Source organism: Gossypium hirsutum, chromosome A09 (genome assembly GCF_007990345.1).
Source record: "Gossypium hirsutum isolate 1008001.06 chromosome A09, Gossypium_hirsutum_v2.1, whole genome shotgun sequence".
Lineage (NCBI taxonomy): Eukaryota > Viridiplantae > Streptophyta > Magnoliopsida > Malvales > Malvaceae > Gossypium > Gossypium hirsutum.
This window is the reverse complement of record NC_053432.1, coordinates 266,605-286,266: the sequence shown is the minus strand read 5'-3', so window position 1 is coordinate 286,266 and position 19,662 is coordinate 266,605. Positions and strand designations below refer to the sequence as shown.

The 19,662-nt window shown below is 33.6% G+C and overlaps 1 protein-coding gene across 1 annotated transcript; it reads left to right on the top strand.

Annotated features, from left to right (window-relative positions):
- Positions 1-6,988: 6,988 nt before the first annotated feature.
- On the top strand, positions 6,989-10,970 carry LOC107924660 (aspartokinase 2, chloroplastic). The gene is made up of 14 exons (XM_016855202.2): positions 6,989-7,293; positions 7,375-7,852; positions 7,951-8,033; positions 8,108-8,148; positions 8,255-8,409; positions 8,604-8,753; positions 8,856-8,951; positions 9,203-9,319; positions 9,484-9,603; positions 9,686-9,778; positions 9,868-9,984; positions 10,093-10,209; positions 10,334-10,396; positions 10,581-10,970. The coding sequence occupies exons 2-14, from the start codon at positions 7,451-7,453 to the stop codon at positions 10,704-10,706; spliced, it is 1,680 nt and encodes a 559-aa protein (XP_016710691.1). The 5' UTR covers positions 6,989-7,293; positions 7,375-7,450; the 3' UTR covers positions 10,707-10,970.
- The last annotated feature ends 8,692 nt before the right edge of the window (positions 10,971-19,662 follow it).

Sequence of the window (19,662 nt, the reverse complement as noted above, 5' to 3'; positions counted from 1 at the left end):
CAAAAATTCTAGAAAAAAAATTAGTAGATAGGTATATGAGTCTAGATTTAGGGAAAATTTACGGATCTTGATTTCGAGTTTCATAACTCGAGATATGATTTTTCTTGTGACTGTGATGCAAGTAGCTTAAAAGCTGTGAATGTGGAAATAAATAATCCAAAGTTCTAAATATGTTAAATTAAGCTTAGTAACACCTCATACTCGACTCCGGCGACGGTCTCGGGCGTAGGGGCGTTAATGACGTTATCTTATAAATATGCATGAATTTATCTTGAAAATATGTTGAATTGATTTGGTTGATGTGGATTGGTCTCGATTTAATATTGCAGGGAATGTTAGATATTTATAAAGGGACTATATTGAATATAAAAAAAATTTTAATTCGTAAACTCCGGTAATGCCTCGTACCCTATTCCGGCAATGAATACGGGTAGGGGTATTACACTAGATGTCGAGATGACGCAAAGCTTTTGGCAATCGAGCAAAGTTGCGACATCGTGACGGGCAGGTAAGTGACGTCACAACAAGACGATGTTTCCTGCACAATTAGAACTACAATTTTTTACTCTCAAAAAGATTTCTTCTCCCAATCGGACTCTGTTTCCTTTAGGGTTATTCTAGTCATATTGGAGCCATATCCCAAACCTATTTAAAGGGCCTTTGGAACCTTATATTCAGAGAATAAGATTTGCATTAAATATCTTTTATGTGAGATTTGTTAAAGAGTTTTTGGGGAGAGTTTTTTAGAGAGCTTTTGTATTTGGGATATTAGCGTTTCTTTTGGATTTTCTCTCTGTATTCGAGTTTTGGATACTCTCCATCGTTGTTGATGCGGTTGTTGAGAGCACTAAAAATATCCTATCCTTATAAAATAATGAAAAAGAATAATATAAGGGAAGTAGGGTCAAATCCTCAGGGATTGGATTTGCACAAGTGCTTGTTCCTCGAAATCCCGAACAGAGTCGTGCCCAAGAAATCCTGCATACCTCGAAAAAAATAAAAAAACAGAACTAAAAGTTTTGATTGAATTGAAATTACAAAAATTAAAATTAAAATAGTAGAGATAAATAGAGTTGAGGAAAAAGAGTTCTTATAGAGAGATTCCAGCCTCTGGTTGTCTCGATCCACCTTAGGTTCAATCCTCGGCTTTTAGGTGATCCTTCTCAAATAGAATAAGTTAGTTTTAGTGGAAGAGGACGCCTACGACTACCAGCTTCAAGATTTTAGACTTATGATTTAAAGGAACCTGACTCTAACCAACAATCGCTTTTGTGGGACAATCTTATGCTAGATCATCACTTCTCAATGGCGAATTGCACGCCATTTTGTCTCTTGGGCTCGTCATCCTCTGACGTAGTAAGCTAACAAACCGACTGTGCAATCTTCTCAAAACATACAAAGTGGCCACCTTTGCACAAGATGAAAAGATCACTTTTGAAGGGACATGGACGGAAACGTCAGTCTCAGCTTAAGTTACTCGAGAAGAATCATTCTACACATGATCTGGAACTTGAAGCAATGGTTTTTTCTCTGAAGATCTGGAGACACTATCTGTACGGGAAAAATGTCATATTTTCACATATCACAAAAGCCTAAAATACTTACTGACATAGAAAGAATTGAATTTGAGATAATGTAGATGATTTGAACTACTTAAAGACTATGATCTGATTATAGATTATCATCCTAGAAAAGCTAATGTTGTAGCTGATGCCCTGAGTTGAAAGTTCTTCTTTTCTTTAAAGGCGATGAATACTTGTTTGACTTTGGAGCAAGACGATTCTATTCTAGTTGAATTGAAAGCTAAACTTGTTTTTCTTCAGAAGATCCAACAGTTGCAAAAAGATGATTCTAAGTTGCAAGCAAAACGAAAACTTGTTGAAAATAATCAGACCACCAAGTTTAGTGTTGATGATAACGGGAGCCTATACTTTTGGAACCGTTTGTGTGTAACGAAGAATTCAAAGTTGAAACAAGAAATTCTGTACGAAGCTCATAGTAGTGCTTACATGATACATCCAAACAACAATAAGATGTATAATGATTTGAAACCGTTGTATTGGTGGCCAAGAATGAAAAGAGAGATCATTGAGTATGTGGAAAAATGTTCAGTATGTCAACAAGTTAAGGCAAAACATCAGGTCCCATTAGGTTTATTATAGCCTATAATGATTCCAAAATGGAAATGAGAGTAAATCACTATAGACTTTGTATCCAATTTGTCGTTAATGCCGAAAAAGAAAGATATGGTTTAGGTGATAGTTGACAGGTTGACTAAATCTGCCATCACTGGACTAACCAAATATAGAACATTAGCCTCAAAACAATAAAATCAAATTCGAAGCCACGTGCATTTATTGTGAATAGAATTTATCAATTTACCAAATGCATACAAACAAATATTTTCTTTGAATAGATATATGTACAAAATTAAGCAAAGTGTATGAGCATACCATAAAGACACAACAATTAAAAGCAGAAGCATAGGATGAAACTATTAATCTAAATTTCAACATCAATCTTATTATCCGTCTTCGCATTATCTTTATTTTCTACTTTTTGTGGTGAGAATAATTATTATGATCACCGCTTTTTACTAATATAGAACCACTTATCATATCCACATCCACGATTATGCCTTTCAAATTTACTATATATTGTTGCATTCGCTTCAAGGAATGGAGTAGATCTAGTAGGATAGGCTTAATGATGTTTCATTTAGTAGCTCATTATTTTATTTAACCACAAATAAACAAGATAGTAATTCAAAATATATATTAAGACCTTTTTTAGAGATTGCTACTGTAAAAACACATTTGAAGCATGAAAAGTTAGAAAAGTCTTCACCAATCGGTCTTTATCAGTAATATTCTCCCAACATAATATTAATTGAGAACTTATCCTAAATACTACAAAATTACACTCCTTCATAGTTTTAAAATCTTGCAACTTCAGTTATGTCCAACCATAATGAGCTTTAGATAGAATTATCATATTTCGATAGTCATATCTTTCTTTTAAAATCATTCCAAAATTCAAGTGAATGCTACACAGTCAAATATTCTACTTTCAACCCTTCATGGGGATAATGGCAAAGGAAGATCATGGCAGATAATCATAGTCAATTTAATTTTTCATATAAGACTTGCCACAATTATCATTCTAACATGTAAAAGTATCATGAAGGCCTCTATACTTAACAAATAGGCAAATTAATCCATGTACATTAGATCAAATAGCAAATTAGTCCTTTTGTTAAAATTTACATCCATTTTTACTGTTAGAAACTGGTCACTATACGTTAGCACAAGGTACAAGTGGCATGCCATGTGTCATTGTCTAGCTATTTTGTCAGCCATACTAGTTTTTAACAGTACAAATGGATGAATTTTTTAACAAATGACAAGTTTGCTCTTTGATCTAACATACATAGACAAATATGTCCATTTTTTAGTAGATAAGGCAAAATGCAATCTGACTCTTAGTATAGAGGCCTCCAGTGTACTTTTTACCTATACTAACATGTATGTTTGCAAAATTGGCAACATTGTAGTTTATCTAGATAATATAATAGAATTCCAATATATATCAACCAATAAATTATAAAAAAATCAAATTTCAATTTACCACAAGATTTTATATGACTAAAGTTTAACCATATTTGATAACTTAAAAACATAAATTACAACAAATTTGAATAAAAAAATAATGATAATTATTACTCAAAATAATAAAATTGCATAGATATTAAACTTTATACTATTTTCTTTACCAATCAAATTCAGTATCATAAGTTAAATTTCATCCCAATAAAAATAAACTTCACATATAATTTTAATCAAATTACAGTATTAAACTTATTTAATAATCAAGAATTCAATAATCAAATCTTTAATTTCCAAATAGTATGTATGACATAACTTAATAAAAATACTAATTTAAACAAACCTTAAAATAATAATATTTTCTTTCTTTCATACATGAATATAAGAACAATTTTACCAAAAATAAAAAATAGTCGAGAAAACATACTAGATATTGACATCTTTTTATATAAATTTCATGGCATAAAAGGTCTAGAAGCTTTGGAGTAGATGAGTGGTTAAAGGCGATGACGGATAGTAGAGGGCGCAAGTTTGAATACTTCTTCCTGTGGCGTTCTTTTTCTTTTCTTCTCTTTGGTTCCAATTAGTTTTATATGTTTCTTAACACAGAATAATAAATCTTTGGGTAGTCTAGAGGTGTGCATGGGCCGGGCCGGGTTCGGGTCGGGCCCATAAAAAATTGGCCCATTTTCAAGGCTCGGGCCTTGCTTGGCCTGGCCCGAAATATGGGCCTAGAAATTTGTCCAAGCCCGGCCCGAGAAAAAAATGGTAGGCCTTAGATATTAATTTTTTTTGTTTTTTTATTAAATAAAAAACTTTAAAATATAATAAATCAAATACATTTAAAACATAAAAACAAATATTAAAACAAAAAATAAATAAATAATGGGACTAAAATAATTATTAAAATAATACATAAATTAAAAATATAATAAAATGTAATTATATTAGAATTGAAAAATTGAAACAAATTAGAACTAAATTAAGAATTAAATTATATTAATAACAAAAAATTTACAATATCAAAATAACATCAAAACAACAAAAAAAAGTAAAGTAAAAGTACTAAAGTTATTTAAAATTAAAAATAAAAAAAATTAAAAATAATTTAATAGTAAAATCAGGCCGGGCCCGGGCCAAAAAAATCTTACCCAAACCCTCCCATTTTTTGGGCGGGTCTTCGGGCCGGGCCGGGCCACCCGGCCCATGCACACCTCTAAGGTAGTCCGACCATGAATGAAGGATTGTGAGAGCGTTAAGGTGTTAGTTCGATTCCCACTAGGTATACGTTTTCTTATTGAATTCAGCTGCAGTTTGCTTTTATAGACTTTTTTTGTGCATAAAATCTAAAATTTCAGACTAGATGTGCAGCTATGAAATTTTAAGGGTATACTTAGTTAAGTAGAAAAGTGGAAGGATGAGAGGAGGAGGGAGTTGAAAAGTGAAAAGAAAATAAGTTTTGAGAATGCTTAGGAGGGAAGAAAAGTGAGAGGAAAGAAAGTAGGAGAGATGATAATTTTTCATCTTAATGTATGAAAATCAATCATCCTAAATTAAAAGGATGAGAGGAGAGAAAATGAGAGACATGTGTATGTTAATTCAAAATTATACATTTTTTAAATATTTTATTTTTATTCATTTTATTATTTAATTCTACCAAGCAAGGGATAGAACGGAAATTACTTTTTCTTTCCATTTTTCCATTATTCCTACCAAGCACATTTATAGAAAAAAATTTATATTTTCTATCCCTTCAATTTTCCATATTTACAATCTTCTTTCACTCTACCAAGCAAAGTTTATAAGAGTAATGAAGACATTAGTCTAAGCCCTCGGTTTTAGAGGGGCTTCTATGTTTTTCTTCTTTCGAGATTTTGTTTAGAATTTTTATTTTCAACCTTGTTTAATGCAATATTGTTTATAGCTTAAGAAGAAGAAAACTTAGAAAAAGAATCATACTGATAACATATTATAAAATAAAGAGTAAAGAACAAGAGAAATAAGAGAGCAAAAGATAAATAATTATTTTATTAATCAATAGAAATATTTACAATGTTTCTTTAAAGTTTATATTTATAAACATAAAAATATAAATGATACAAAAGTTTATTCCTAGTTGACATTAGAGTCTTAAAGTGCATCAAACTTCTTATCATAATGGACAACCATTTCATAATAAAATATTTATAAAAAATTAAAATTTTAATAAATTTAAATTAGGTTTCTAAAAAAGTAGAACAAATTTAAAAAAATTATTGTAAATAGATTTCATAAATAAAAATTCAATGGATTTGATGAACACTTTTTCATATATATATATAAATTTAAGAAATTGCATATATCATATACATACAACAATGATTTAAGGCATTACTTTTATAAAAGATTATTGAATTACAAAAAAATTTAAAATTCTTCTTACTTATTTATAATATCAATCATAAAATTTATATAAATAAGTTTAATATATTTTAATTAACACATATAGTTAAATCTGTACATCACACATGTAATAAATATAAAATTTATTTTTGATATTTTATATGTTGAATAATATTTAAGGTCATAAATATTATCTTGAAAGCTTAACCCTATATTTTTTTTAGGAATACAATATGTATAGACAATTATGGTAACTCGTTTCATTTATAATAGGGCCATTTAGACTTGATCATGAGCCGAGCCAATACAAAATTTTAGGCTTGATTTTTTGCCCAGGCTTGGTTCAGTTTAAAAAATGGACTTAAAATTTTGTTCAAGCCCGACCTAAATAAAAATACTAAATCCGAGTCTAACCTGATCCACCTGTTCTAAAAATATATATTATTTTTTATATAAAAATAAATTTAAAAATATAATATCAAATATACTAAAAACATTAAAATAAATATTTCCTAACAAATTTAAAATATATTAAAAAATATTATAAAAATAACAGTAAAATAATAACAAAATGGTTGTAAAACAATATTAAAAATGATAACAAAACAATAAAAAAAATATAAACAAATCCTCGAATTTGGCCAAAAAATTTTATCAAAAACTTAACCCAGATAATAAATATTATTTTTTATTTAAATTTATTTTTTAAGACTATATTTTTATCAAAACTTTTTTCACTTCTCAAACGAATTTTGAGACCTAAACGAGTGATATATCATATTAAAGAAACGTGTTGATTTTTGTTATTTCTAAGAGAAAGGGTGAAGGTGAAAATTAGTGGTCAAATAAGAAATAGTGGTCCAAATAAAAGGCAGCCATAGATTGGACCGGCGCAATCAGTACACGTCCGCTTCCACTTTCACATATATTTATTTTTTTATTTTACTTAATTACTTTTTTAAAAATAAAAACAAAAACCCATGCGCCGCGGCCAACAGACTATTCCATAGCCGTCAGATCAAATTAAGAAGCCTCACAACACAAAAATCTTGGTCATTCATTTCCACGTGTTCCAAGTGCCAAAACAAAGGGAAGGGTTTTCTCTTCCGACCAAATAATTTAAGAAAGAACAAACAGAGGGATTGGGAGAGAGAGAGGGAGGCGGCGGTGTTTTGGTTTCATTGTTGGCGCTTCCTTCACTCTCCCTCTCAAACGATCGCCTCTTATTTTATAATATGAAAATATATCCTTTTGTTTTTCTCTTTTGAATTGAGAGAGTCATCTTCTTTCTTCCCGCTCTCTACAGGTATGCATTTTTTCCTTTTTAATTTCCGTTTCGCTTATTTCTACAGCCACTGATTGTTATTTTCTATGGTTTTCAAATCAGATCTTTGGGAAATATTTATATTTTCCGTTCATTACTCGTCGAAACAACTAGTTACTGAGTTTTTTTATTTGCTACGATGGCGGCTTCTTTACAAATTTCCGGCGTAAAAACCGCCCCGTCTCATTCATTTCCAAAGCAGACTTCTTTCCACTGTCGTTCGGCATTTTCGAGCCAGCTTCATTTCGGGTCATTCCGGTCTACGGATTCTTGTAGGAGGCTAAGGCATTGTTGTAAAAGTAGAGTGTTTAAGGTTAGTTGTGAGGGAGGGAATGTGGATGTGATCGAAAGGAATGAGGTTGAGAAATCAACGTTGGGAGAAGCAAAGAATGAATTGACGTGTGTGATGAAGTTCGGTGGATCATCAGTGGCTTCCGCTGAGCGAATGAGAGAGGTTGCTGACCTTATACTTAGTTTCCCCAATGAAAGGCCAGTCATTGTTCTTTCTGCCATGGGAAAGACAACCAATAAGCTTTTGCTGGTAACCATTTTATTTGATCTGTCAACATTATCCGTTAGTGTCTTTGAAACTAGAGCTGCAAGGGTTTACTAAGAAGTAGGTTTTGATCTGATGGTTAGGCTGGTGAAAAGGCTGTCAGCTGTGGTGTCACTAAGGTGGATACCATCGAAGAGTTAGGCTTCATAAAAGAGCTGCATCATAGGTAACATCAAGAGTTGTAAACATGTAGAGTTGTAATATAATTTGTTGTATCTTATCTTCAATTTGAATACTCAGGACGGTTGATGAACTAGGAGTGGAGAGGTGGATTGTTGATGGTGAGTTATAATCTGCTGCTTCATTCAGTTTTACATTGAAGCCTCTTATGTTTTTTAAGTTTAGGCTTACCTTATTATAGTTTCTGTCTTGATTGTTTGCCTGTAGAGCACCTGCAAGAACTGGAGCAGCTCTTAAAAGGAATTGCTATGATGAAAGAGTTAACATTGCGTACAAAAGACTATATAGTTTCATTTGGGGAGTGCATGTCTACAAGGATTTTTGCTGCATATTTGGATAAAATTGGGGTTAAGGCCCGTCAAGTATGTTTTTGTTACTCTAAAAGTTGATTTTATGTATATTTTGTGGTTCTAAAATCAAATCAGAATTGAGTAGGATACACGCATATCCATGCTTAATTTTTAATCACATTTATCCATTGTACTGTATTCTTTGCATTTCCTTGTAAGTACCATCACATGGAGTGGACCTTGTAAGTCATTTTCTGGTTTTGCAGTATGATGCCTTTGAAATTGGTTTCATTACCACTGATGACTTCACAAATGCGGATATTCTGGAGGCAACTTACACAGCTGTTGCAAAAAGATTAGATGATGATTGGAACAGTAATCCAGCAATCCCAGTTGTGACCGGTTTCCTTGGAAAGGTAGAACAGCTGCTGATATCTTTTCAAAATGATATCATTCTAAAACAAGAGTTTGGTGTGGGAATCTTTTGGTAATGTTTTTTTATCTTGTTAATGTTGTAGGGCTGGAGATCTTGTGCAATTACTACTTTAGGTAGGGGTGGTAGTGATTTGACAGCCACAACCATTGGAAAAGCATTGGGATTGCGAGAAATTCAGGTCAGTGCATTTGTTCAAGGTCTGAACTTGTTTAAGTCGTAAACCTATATATGCATGACTATAATGAGTACCATCTTTTATTATCTTTTTCTTGAATGGAAACCATCTATTTCACAACCAACAAGCATAGAAATCTGCAAATGTACCATGCACCAAAAGTGTAACAAAAAACAAATACTCACAAAAGTACAACCTTTGTCCTACATATGTTACTTTTTTAGGGTACAACAGTATTCTTTTGTTCATTGCAGGTATGGAAAGATGTTGATGGTGTTTTGACCTGTGATCCTAACATATATTCTGGGGCTCAACCTGTACCATACCTGACATTTGAAGAGGCAGCAGAACTTGCTTACTTTGGTGCTCAGGTAATATTGTCCATTCCTTTTAATAACTATCAAGTGCTTCCCTCCGATGAAAAATGCATGTCTTCGTGTTTGGGTTCTATTCTTGTCGATAGTGTAATGATCATTTAATTAATCTAAGCATGGCTAACTGAGTGAATTTGTATATTCATCAACCCCTTTTTCAGGTTCTGCATCCACAATCCATGAGACCAGCTAGGGAGGGTGATATTCCTGTTAGGGTTAAAAATTCTTACAATCCTAATGCTCCAGGAACTCTCATCACTGGAAATAGAGATATGAGTAAGGTTTGTAGCGGCTAGCTAGTAGTTCATGTATCTTTCTTTCATGAAATCAGAACGGGTTTAATCATTTTTGTCCTAACTGCAGGCGGTACTCACCAGCATTGTTTTGAAACGGAATGTCACCATGTTGGATATTGTTAGCACACGAATGCTTGGTCAATTTGGCTTTCTAGCGAAGGTTTGAAGTCCATTTCTTTATTTCAATGTTCTCTGTTCATTTGGACCTTTTTATTGTCTGATTGATCTGTATCTTCTTTATCTCTGCAGGTATTTTCTATCTTCGAAGATTTAGGCATCTCTGTGGATGTTGTAGCTACCAGTGAAGTTAGTATTTCGTTGACTTTGGATCCATCGAAACTTTGGAGCAGAGAGTTAATTCAGCAGGCAAGGAATATTCTTCATGCTTTTATTAATCGTATCATGTTATAAATGTAGTACTTGTTCTGCAGAAGAATTCTGATCCATTTCCACTGCATATTTTTGGCTTGACAGGAACTAGACCATGTTGTAGAAGAACTTGAAAAAATCGCTGTTGTCAATTTGCTTCAACACAGATCTATCATTTCTCTCATTGGGAATGTCCAGAGATCCTCACTTATACTGGAGAAGGTACCGCATCATCTTGTGTCATACCACTCATACACAAGATCATAACTTTTAAATAATCTTCGGATTTGATGGAATAGGGTTTGATTTACTGCTAGTTCCATTGATGGTTGAAAATTTGTGACAGGCATTTAACGTTCTTAGGACCAATGGAGTCAATGTTCAAATGATCTCTCAGGGCGCATCTAAGGTATTTTCTGCACAACCCAATTTCTCTTACAGTTTCTCTCTACCCTCCAAATTGCCACCTTTTGGAGTTGACACCTGACATGTTATTTAGTGCCCTCCTGGGACATGATGACTGTTCTTCGTAATCAATCTTAATGTGAAACTGGATGTTTAGTCTCACGGAGGGTGTTGTTTAACCTTTGTAGGTTAACATATCATTGGTTGTAAATGACAACGAAGCAGAAGAGTGCGTGAGGGCACTTCATTCATCATTTTTTGAAAGTGAGCTTCCTGGGTTAGATCAATGTGGTTCTGCCAGTTTGATGAGATGAGAAATTTATGGATTCATTTGATATAATGAGCTTAGGAGATTAAATTCTTCTTCCTTTGCTTGCTGCTGTTGCAATTTAGAAAGATATATTAACAAATTGGTATGATAATGTAACATTATATAAACATATGAATGTAGGGGCAGATGATGGGGATGATTTACTATTTATTTCCCTGGGTATCTGGATGATTGATGCCTGCTTAATTTCCTGTATGCAATTTAATGGAAAGAAAAAAAGGAGGAAATGCAGGCCACAATTGTCTTATATCCTGTTATGTATGTCAGTTGTGCTTGTGTTTGTGAAGAATAAAGGTCCTCAGCAAAACCAAATATACAAACTTGCTTGTCTAGCCCCACCTTAGCTACCTGCAAATGCCTATTTTAAGCTTAATTAAATGAGCAAATTTGAATTTCTTTTTTTTTGAGGGGAGGAATGTTAATTGTCAGAAATAACGAGTGTTGGAAAGGTTACTTTTCCATGTAAACGGAAAGTCGGGAAAAGAAAATTGTAAGGCAAAAATTACCTTTGTTTTAGTTTGGGTTATTAAATTTTTTGGCTTAAAAGAAAAATGAGGTTACTTTCTAATCCTAATACTCTCTCTCTTTCATCAGTGTATCTTAAGATGCATTATCGAAATTAATCAATCCTCTCACTCTTCAAGATGCATCATTTTTAGAAAATAAACATTTATATGTATTTGGAATATATATATGCATAGTTATATTTTTAAAAATATATGGAAAATGAAATGACAAATACAAGTTAAACTAAACAATTTAATTGCCAAAAAAGAAATTGAAAAATTTTCATCATCAATTAAAAATATAAATCAAAATGAAAATTTTAAAAGTTATCAATTGGATTATTATTATTATTACATATTTAATGTAAATATTCACTGATAAAAATACTTGAAAATATTAAAATACATAGTATTATCTTTTAATTAATAAACAAAAAGTTAAAAAGATCTTTTTAGTTGCTCTCAATTTTTTTTTGTGGAAAAAATAAACTAATTTAAAGGAAAATTAAATCTAAACATAATCTTTATTCTATGACTACTCTTGAGTCCTGTTCTATTTTTTCGTTTAATTCCTAAGATGGATTCCTTATATATAAGTTTGTGTACTGTCTTGCCCAACAGACAGAGATCTTGATTGTCTCTGTTAAGCTCCATGTTATATCCTAGAAAACAAATAGGTTTTTATTCTTCCATATGCGCCATGCAACAAGTCTGAAGAGGGTTGGCCAGGAAGTTTTAGCCCATATCAGCCATTCATTGTGCTTTAAGTTTTCTTCCACCCATTCAAAAATATTGCTAGAAAAAAATTTTTGTTTGCCAGCTTGCAGGGACAATGTTCAACCAAACTTCTTTTGTGATTGAACAATCTCTGAGGACATGAATGGCTTCTTCAGTGTTTTGCTAGCAGACCGGGCAGGAGGTATCAAAACTGAGCGCTCGTCGTGACCTTTCAAGGTTTGTAAGTAGTCGTTGTTTACAGGCTAACCAGAGGAAGAATCGAATGCGTTGGGGTCTTGAGTATTTCTAGATTCCTTTCCACGTTGTCCCGATTATTCCATGTATTTTCCATTATCATTTGGTAAGTAGTTTTGATTGAAAAATTCCATTAGAGGTCGGTATCCATCTAACTTTGTCTGGTCCTGCTAGATGATGTAGGGGCTGTATTTCAAGAATTTTTTAAACTGTTTCTTCTGCTAAATTTTCTGTAAAGGCTTCTAAATTCTAGACCCCTTCTGCTGTTACCATGTCTTTAAGTAGACACTCACTTATTGATCTACTTGGATTTTGAATTTGCGTAATCAACGGTCCAACTGTAGGAACCCAATTATCTTTCCTGCAGTGGATTTCTGTTCCATTATTAACCGCCCAATAGAGGTTGTCTTTTAACATAGGCCAAATCTGTTCAATTGTTTTCCATAATGCAGAACTATTTCCTTTTCTTATACTTTCGGGGATTACCTATTTCACTCCGTATTTCGACCGTAGCACACGTGTCCATAGTGCATTTCAATTGGAGATGAGATTGAATCCTATTTTCAGCAGGAATGATTTGTTTTGTTCATGCAATCGTCTCAAGCCTAAACCGCCGCATGTACGTGGCTAGCATATTGTTTGCCAATCCACAAGTGTTATTTTTCTTCCCCCCATGTTGGATCCCCAAATGAACTGTCTTGCTAATCGTTCAATTTCATCGCATACCCCTTTTTAAATTTTCATGGATTGCATGAAATAATTGGGGATAGTTAAGAGTACCGATTGAACAAGAATAAAGCGTCCAGCCATAGAAAGTTGTTTTGCATCCCAGTTGCATAATTTGGACCAAACTTTTTCAATTACAAATTGAACTATAGACTTAGTAATTCTTTTATGGAAAAGAAGGATACCTAGATATTTGCCCAATTATTTCTTTCTGGTACCCCAATATCCTACTAAGCCTATCACTTAAATCTTCTGCTACTCCTTTTGAAAAAATATGTTGGTTTTCCTTGTGTTGTCACAGTGTCCTGAAAAACTGCAGAACTGGTTTAGAATATTTTTTAGTAGCATGCCATGTTTGATATCTGCTTTTGAGAAAATTACCAAGTCATCTGCAAAAAATAGGTGTGACAAGTTGGGTCCAGATCTAGATAATCTAACAAGGATCTAGTTTTCTGAGGAGATGGAGGATTTGAAGCTATGCCCTAGCCATTCTATGCATAGGACAAATAGGTAAGGTGATAATGGACACCCTTGTCTCACTCCTCTTGCAGGTTTAAAATTTTCAGTAGGTACCCCATTCCATAGAACTTGCATAGTAGCTGTTGTGATGGTTGACATAATAACTCTTCATAGATAATCTAGTATTCCAGCTGCTTGAATCGATTTGTCGATGAAATCCCAACGAACTCTGTCATAGGCTTTTTTCCAAATCAATCTTGATTGTCATCCACTTTTTATTTTTTCCACGCATCGAATGTATGACCTCCTGAGCTATTATAATATTATCAGTGATGTTTTTTCCGGCGATGAAACCCTCTTGTTCTTGAAAAATAATTTTGGGAAAGATTATTTTAAACCTATTGGCTATTATTTTCATAATTAGTTTGTAAAGGACGTTGCATAGACTTATTGGTCTAAATTGGGATATTTCTTTTGGTTGGGCAACCTTCGGGATTAGGACGATAACGTGTTGTTAATATCTTGATCAATAGGACGCCCTTTAAAAACATCTTTGACCCTAGTACAGACTGCGTCTCCTACGTTCTCTCATTGGTTTTGAAGTGTGATAACCGTCGCTTCCAGGTGCTTTTAGAGGGGCCATATCAAAGAGTGCTTTTTTGATTTCTTCATTCGTGACTTCTTTTTGTAAAAAGTTGATATCGCTATCTTCTAATGGAGGGAATTGACTTGGGGGTAGATTTCCCACTCTATTTGGTTTTTCACCATATAATCTTTGAAAGTAATTAACCGCTTCACTCTGGATATCTTCTGGGTCATAAAGCCAATCACCGTTTATATCATGAAGAGCACTAATGCAATTAATTTTCCTTCTATGCATTGTACGGCTATGGAAAAATTTTGTATTCCTATCCCCTAATTTGAGTCAGTCGCATTTGGATTTTTGCTTCCACAATAATTCCTCAAGGCTAAGAACATTCTCCAGTTCCTCTCTGATATTTATTTCTTCCTGGGCTAGTGAATACTAGTAGGATCTTTCAAGTTTCATTTGTATCAAGCTTAAAGATTTAATCAATTTTTGTTTGCAGTATCCAATGTGCCCATATACGTTTTTATTCTAGCCTTTAAGCCTTACAGTGAGTTGATTTAAGGAGCTGTACATATCCCCTTCATATTTTCATTAACTCTTAACGATATTGGAAAAGTCTTGATGTTGTGCCCATCCCGCAAGAAACCTGAACGGTTGACCTCTAGGAAGTTTAAAATCCGGATTGATGTTTACTAACAATGGTCTGTGATCTAATTTGATTCGGGTTAGGTGTGTTATTAAGCATTGGGGAAACGATTGACACCAGACTGCATTTCCTATCGCACGATCCAGTCTTTCAAAGACTCCTCCTCGTTGCCAAGTGTATGAGGGTCATTGGAATCCCAAGTCTTGAAGATTTTTGGAGTCCATAAAGTCTCCAAAATGTAGGCATCTTTTCCCTATGATATTACCACCCTTTTTATCTTCAACGGAAAGAATTGCATTAAAATCACCTAATTCCATCCAATGTGAATGATCCGATGGTATAATTGTTTTTAATGTTTCCCATAAATTCTTTCTTTTAGTGGAATTGGGGCTTCCATATATGATAGCAAGTAGGAAGGGTTGTATTGTTCCCCATTATGTATTTTAACCAGAATAAATTGGGGATGATTTTGAATTATTTCAAGGTGAATTGTCTCCTTCCACCCAATCCAAATTTCCCTTGAAAAGCCTGTTGCTTCTATGCGATGTGAATGATGAAATCCAAGTTTAACAATTATTTCATCTGCCTTGCTGCCACTAAGCTTTGGTTCTAAAAGTCCTATAATATCTGGTCTAAATTCCATGTTATATTCTCTAAAGATGCGTGGGAATTTGAGACTTGCGCATCCTTGGCAATTCCAGACAAAAATTGATAAATTAATTTTACTATTCATCATGAAGGTTTAGAAAGAATTACCCAGTCTAGTTTTGCAGTCGTGTGTCATTTCTGCTTTCTGCATTCCTATCTCCTTCTTCATTTGATTTAATGAATATGCTTTGCTTGACTTGTTCATGTAACAGATCCACCATATTAGTGATACGCCCCGGCCTCGGTGATGAGAGTCGAGTCGTTGATGTACCCGATCGTGAATTGGAGTAATATCAAGGTTTGTCGAAGATAGGTTAAGAAAGAAGGGATAAAGGCTCAAATTTAGTTCAAAAGGGGTTATGAAGTGTATTGAGGATGATAGGTGAATGAAAACCAAGTATTCAAGTTGAACCAACACAATATAAGTGTGTTAACTCGGGACTTATACGAATACTTAGGAAAGGTTAAATGTTGTATGGATGGAAAACGAATAAAATGGAACCTTGACCCACTATCAAAGATGATAGGAACCTCGGTATAACTTGAACGCCACACTTTGGATGCAAAGTGATAAGTTCGGATAAGAAGAATGGGTTGACGCCACAAGGGTTACTTGATAAGTCAAACGAGTCTTTGGAGAACAATGAGAGTTGTAAACAATCTCACAAAATGTAAAAACATTAATTCAAGGTTCTTCCCCTTACAATGAAATTTAACACATATTTATAGGCAAAACAAAAGGGTAGCCGAATGGGTAAAATTGGAAGCCAAATTCGGCCATGGTGCTTCCTCAATTTGTTCCTTAAATTATGCATGATGTTGGCCAAATGCTTCCTTAAATTCTTCCATGAATTATGCATGATGTTGGTCAAATGCTTCCTCAAATTCTTCCATGAATTATGCATGATGTTGGCCAAATGCTTCCTCAAATTCTTCCATGAATTATGCATGATGTTGGTCAAATGCTTCCTCAAATTCTTCCATGAATTATGCATGATGTTGGCCAAATGCTTCCTCAAATTCTTCCATGAATTATGCATGATGTTGGTCAAATGCTTCCTCAAATTCTTCCATGAATTATGCATGATGTTGTCCACCTCTTCTTTGCCGTCCATGTACATTGTCCTAGCAAATTCAACAAATTTACTTAGCTTAAATCGCACACATTAAATAATTGTAATAAGGCAAACACATTTATGCTAGGTAATAATTAAAACAATTTAAACATGCAATAAACAAACATAATTAAAATGTCCAGATTTCTTAATTAAACACTTAGTAATTATTTGAGCTAAAATAGCTAACTCAACTAATTAATTTATTCCGGCAAATTAAATTAAAAGAGCTAAAGAGCTAATAACGAGCTCAACGAGTTAAATTGAGCTTGAATGAGCTGACTTGAGCACGAATGAGCTAACTTGAGCTCGAATGAGTTGAACCACACGAAAAGAAATTCAAATGAGCTAAAAATTAGCTTCATCTTGCACTTGGGGCCCTCGTGTTTAGGCCAATCTCGACGGTGTTGGGTTGTGACATTACATGATGCGATCAGGATCACATCATACCCTCCCTCTTGAAGACGATTTGTCCTCAAATCGGGCCACTTGCTCAAAAAAAATTTTCAAGATCTCGAACCCTTTTGTTCATGACCCGAATAGAATCATTTCCAAAACTTTGAAAATCACGAATGGTTCGAGAAAATTTTGAATTATTTCCACGCCCTCCCTCTTTTGGAGGGAACCATTCTGAAGTGTCACCTACACAAGAAAGAGATAGGTTAGTGACACTAGAAATCATAAACTCAAAAGAATTTTTAAAGATCTTATTCAACAAGTGAACATATGAGTCAATACCGGGATCAAAAGTAGAAGTTGGTCTTACCTTATCAAAATGAATTAAAAAATTCATTGATTGCAACAAAACTGGGTCACAAGGCACTTGATAGCTATAATTTTTGAAGTCAACTTCCCATAGTTCGAATCCTTTTGACAACAATTTAAAATGATATGCACCGGGGTCAAAAACAAAGTTTCCTCTTGCCATTCCAATTTGATATGACAATTTCAAAATCGGTATCATAAAAAAGAAACGATGTAATTTTAAGTAATGATTATGCAAAACTTGTTCAAACCTTTTAAACCACGACATGGAGCAATTTTCAGAATCACAAATTAGATAATTCACATGATCAACAGAAGCAAACAGATTAGATGTCAACTTTTCATCACACAATCCCAAATTTTGTTTGTGTTGTTTTAATCTGGTTTCATCATCAAACTTGTAAACATCAGAAATATCATGAGGAAAACTTTTCAATCCATCATCCCAATCAAAGTCATTACCAATCAAAAATTGATACTTAGACATATCAGGATAGGAAAGTCTTCTACTAACTAATTCTTCAGCAATCTCAACATTATCATGCATATGAATTTGTTGAAGTTCGACTAACATAGAACTCTTACCATGCTTACCTTTAGGCGCTGGTGGAATAGAGTCATCTATGATTTTACCTTTCTCGACTAATCGAAATCGTCTCTCCTCAGAAAAGTATTGAAGTTGAAATTGATCGATGGGATTTCGAGAAACCTGAAAAGTAGAAACAAAACAAGGAAAATTCATAGGATGGTTAGTAACAACACTCCTTTCTTGTTCACTTTCATCTTTTTCGCTTATTTCTTTTTCCAACTCATTTTCAAATCCTCTTTCCTTTACCATATCACTCATTTCTTTTGCACTCTCATTTCTTCCTTCAATCTCACTCTCTTTTTCAGTTTTTTTTCTTTTTCACACTCGTTTTTATTCTCAATCTCATTTTCAATTTTCTTTTCTATCTCACACTCATCTTCTTTTTCTTTCATTTCTTTTTCATTTTCATTTTCTCGCTCGCGCTCTTTTTCTTTTTCACATGCTATTTCAATTCCATTACAAAAGTAGAAATCATCAAAATGAGAATCCTTTTGTTGAGAATAAGAAAAGGATTCTTCATACAAATGACAATCATCTCTTTGTAATAAATCTTCCGTAGCCGAGTACTTTGACACTCTTGAAACACGTTCGCCTATTCGTAAATAATCCTTCGTAGATGAATAAATTGAGGCACTTGTAGAGACATGTTTACCTTTTCGTTTATTATCTCGAAAGGACTCAAACTCGGAGTTTGCTTCTCTTGGTCTCGAACGCATTGTTGAATAGAAGTCTTGATAAGAGTCTCTTGTTGAGTAGTGTCGTCGAGATGATCTTAACTCCGTCTCTTGACTCGATGAAATTTGCTTTCGTTGGGCTCTTTTCTCTATTCGATCCAATCGATTATGCAATTTATCAAATTTTGATTTCACCATTCTACGCACTTCTTGCATCAAATATTGGAATTCTGACTCGGAAAATTCTTCTTGAGACATTTTTTTTTTGCTAAAAAGAATAAGTGTTTAAAATAGAAAGTAAATACCTCACCACAAAACTTCGCAAGACACTCGGAAAGAAAATTTTCACTCCACTCGCGTTTACGCTCGCTTTTGGCTTTTCTTCTCTCGAATGAACTCACACCAATCACTCTTGCCTTTTTCCACTCAATTTTTTTTTACCTCTCGAAGTTCTTCGCAAACTAAATAGACGAATCAATACCGTTTGTCGTCGGCTTACAAAATTGAGTTGGCTTGGTGGGCAATGATGTCGGAAATGGTAGGCTATCAAACAAAACTTAAAATGAATTTCAATCACTTTTTTTTTAATTCCGAATTTTTTTTTGAATTTCTCTTTTTTTTTAATACCGAATACAAAAGAAGAAAGAAAGAAAAAAATAATAAATTGGATAATTTTTTTTTTGAAAACGTGAAAATTCACTCAAAGGAGTATAAAGGAGTGTAGATTATGATTCAAAAAAAAAGTTGTTGAAGGGTTTCCAGACTCTTTTTTTTTTACGGATCTTTCACGTTCTTTTCGTCCGCGCCTAGACCATAGGCAATTTTTTTTTTGATTTTTTTTACGGATCTTTCACGTTCTTTTCGTCCGCGCCTAGACCGTAGGTAATTTTTTTTTTTTACAAAACCATAATATCAAAGATGATGATTCTTACTCCGATTCGGCTAGCTCTGATACCAGATGATACGCCCCGGCCTCGGTGATGAGAGTCGAGTCGTTGATGTACCCGATCGTGAATTGGAGTAATATCAAGGTTTGTCGAAGATAGGTTAAGAAAGAAGGGATAAAGGCTCAAATTTAGTTCAAAAGGGGTTATGAAGTGTATTGAGGATGATAGGTGAATGAAAACCAATTATTCAAGTTGAACCAACACAATATAAGTGTGTTAACCCGGGACTTATACGAATACTTAGGAAAGGTTAAATGTTGTATGGATGGAAAACGAATAAAATGGAACCTTGACCCACTATCA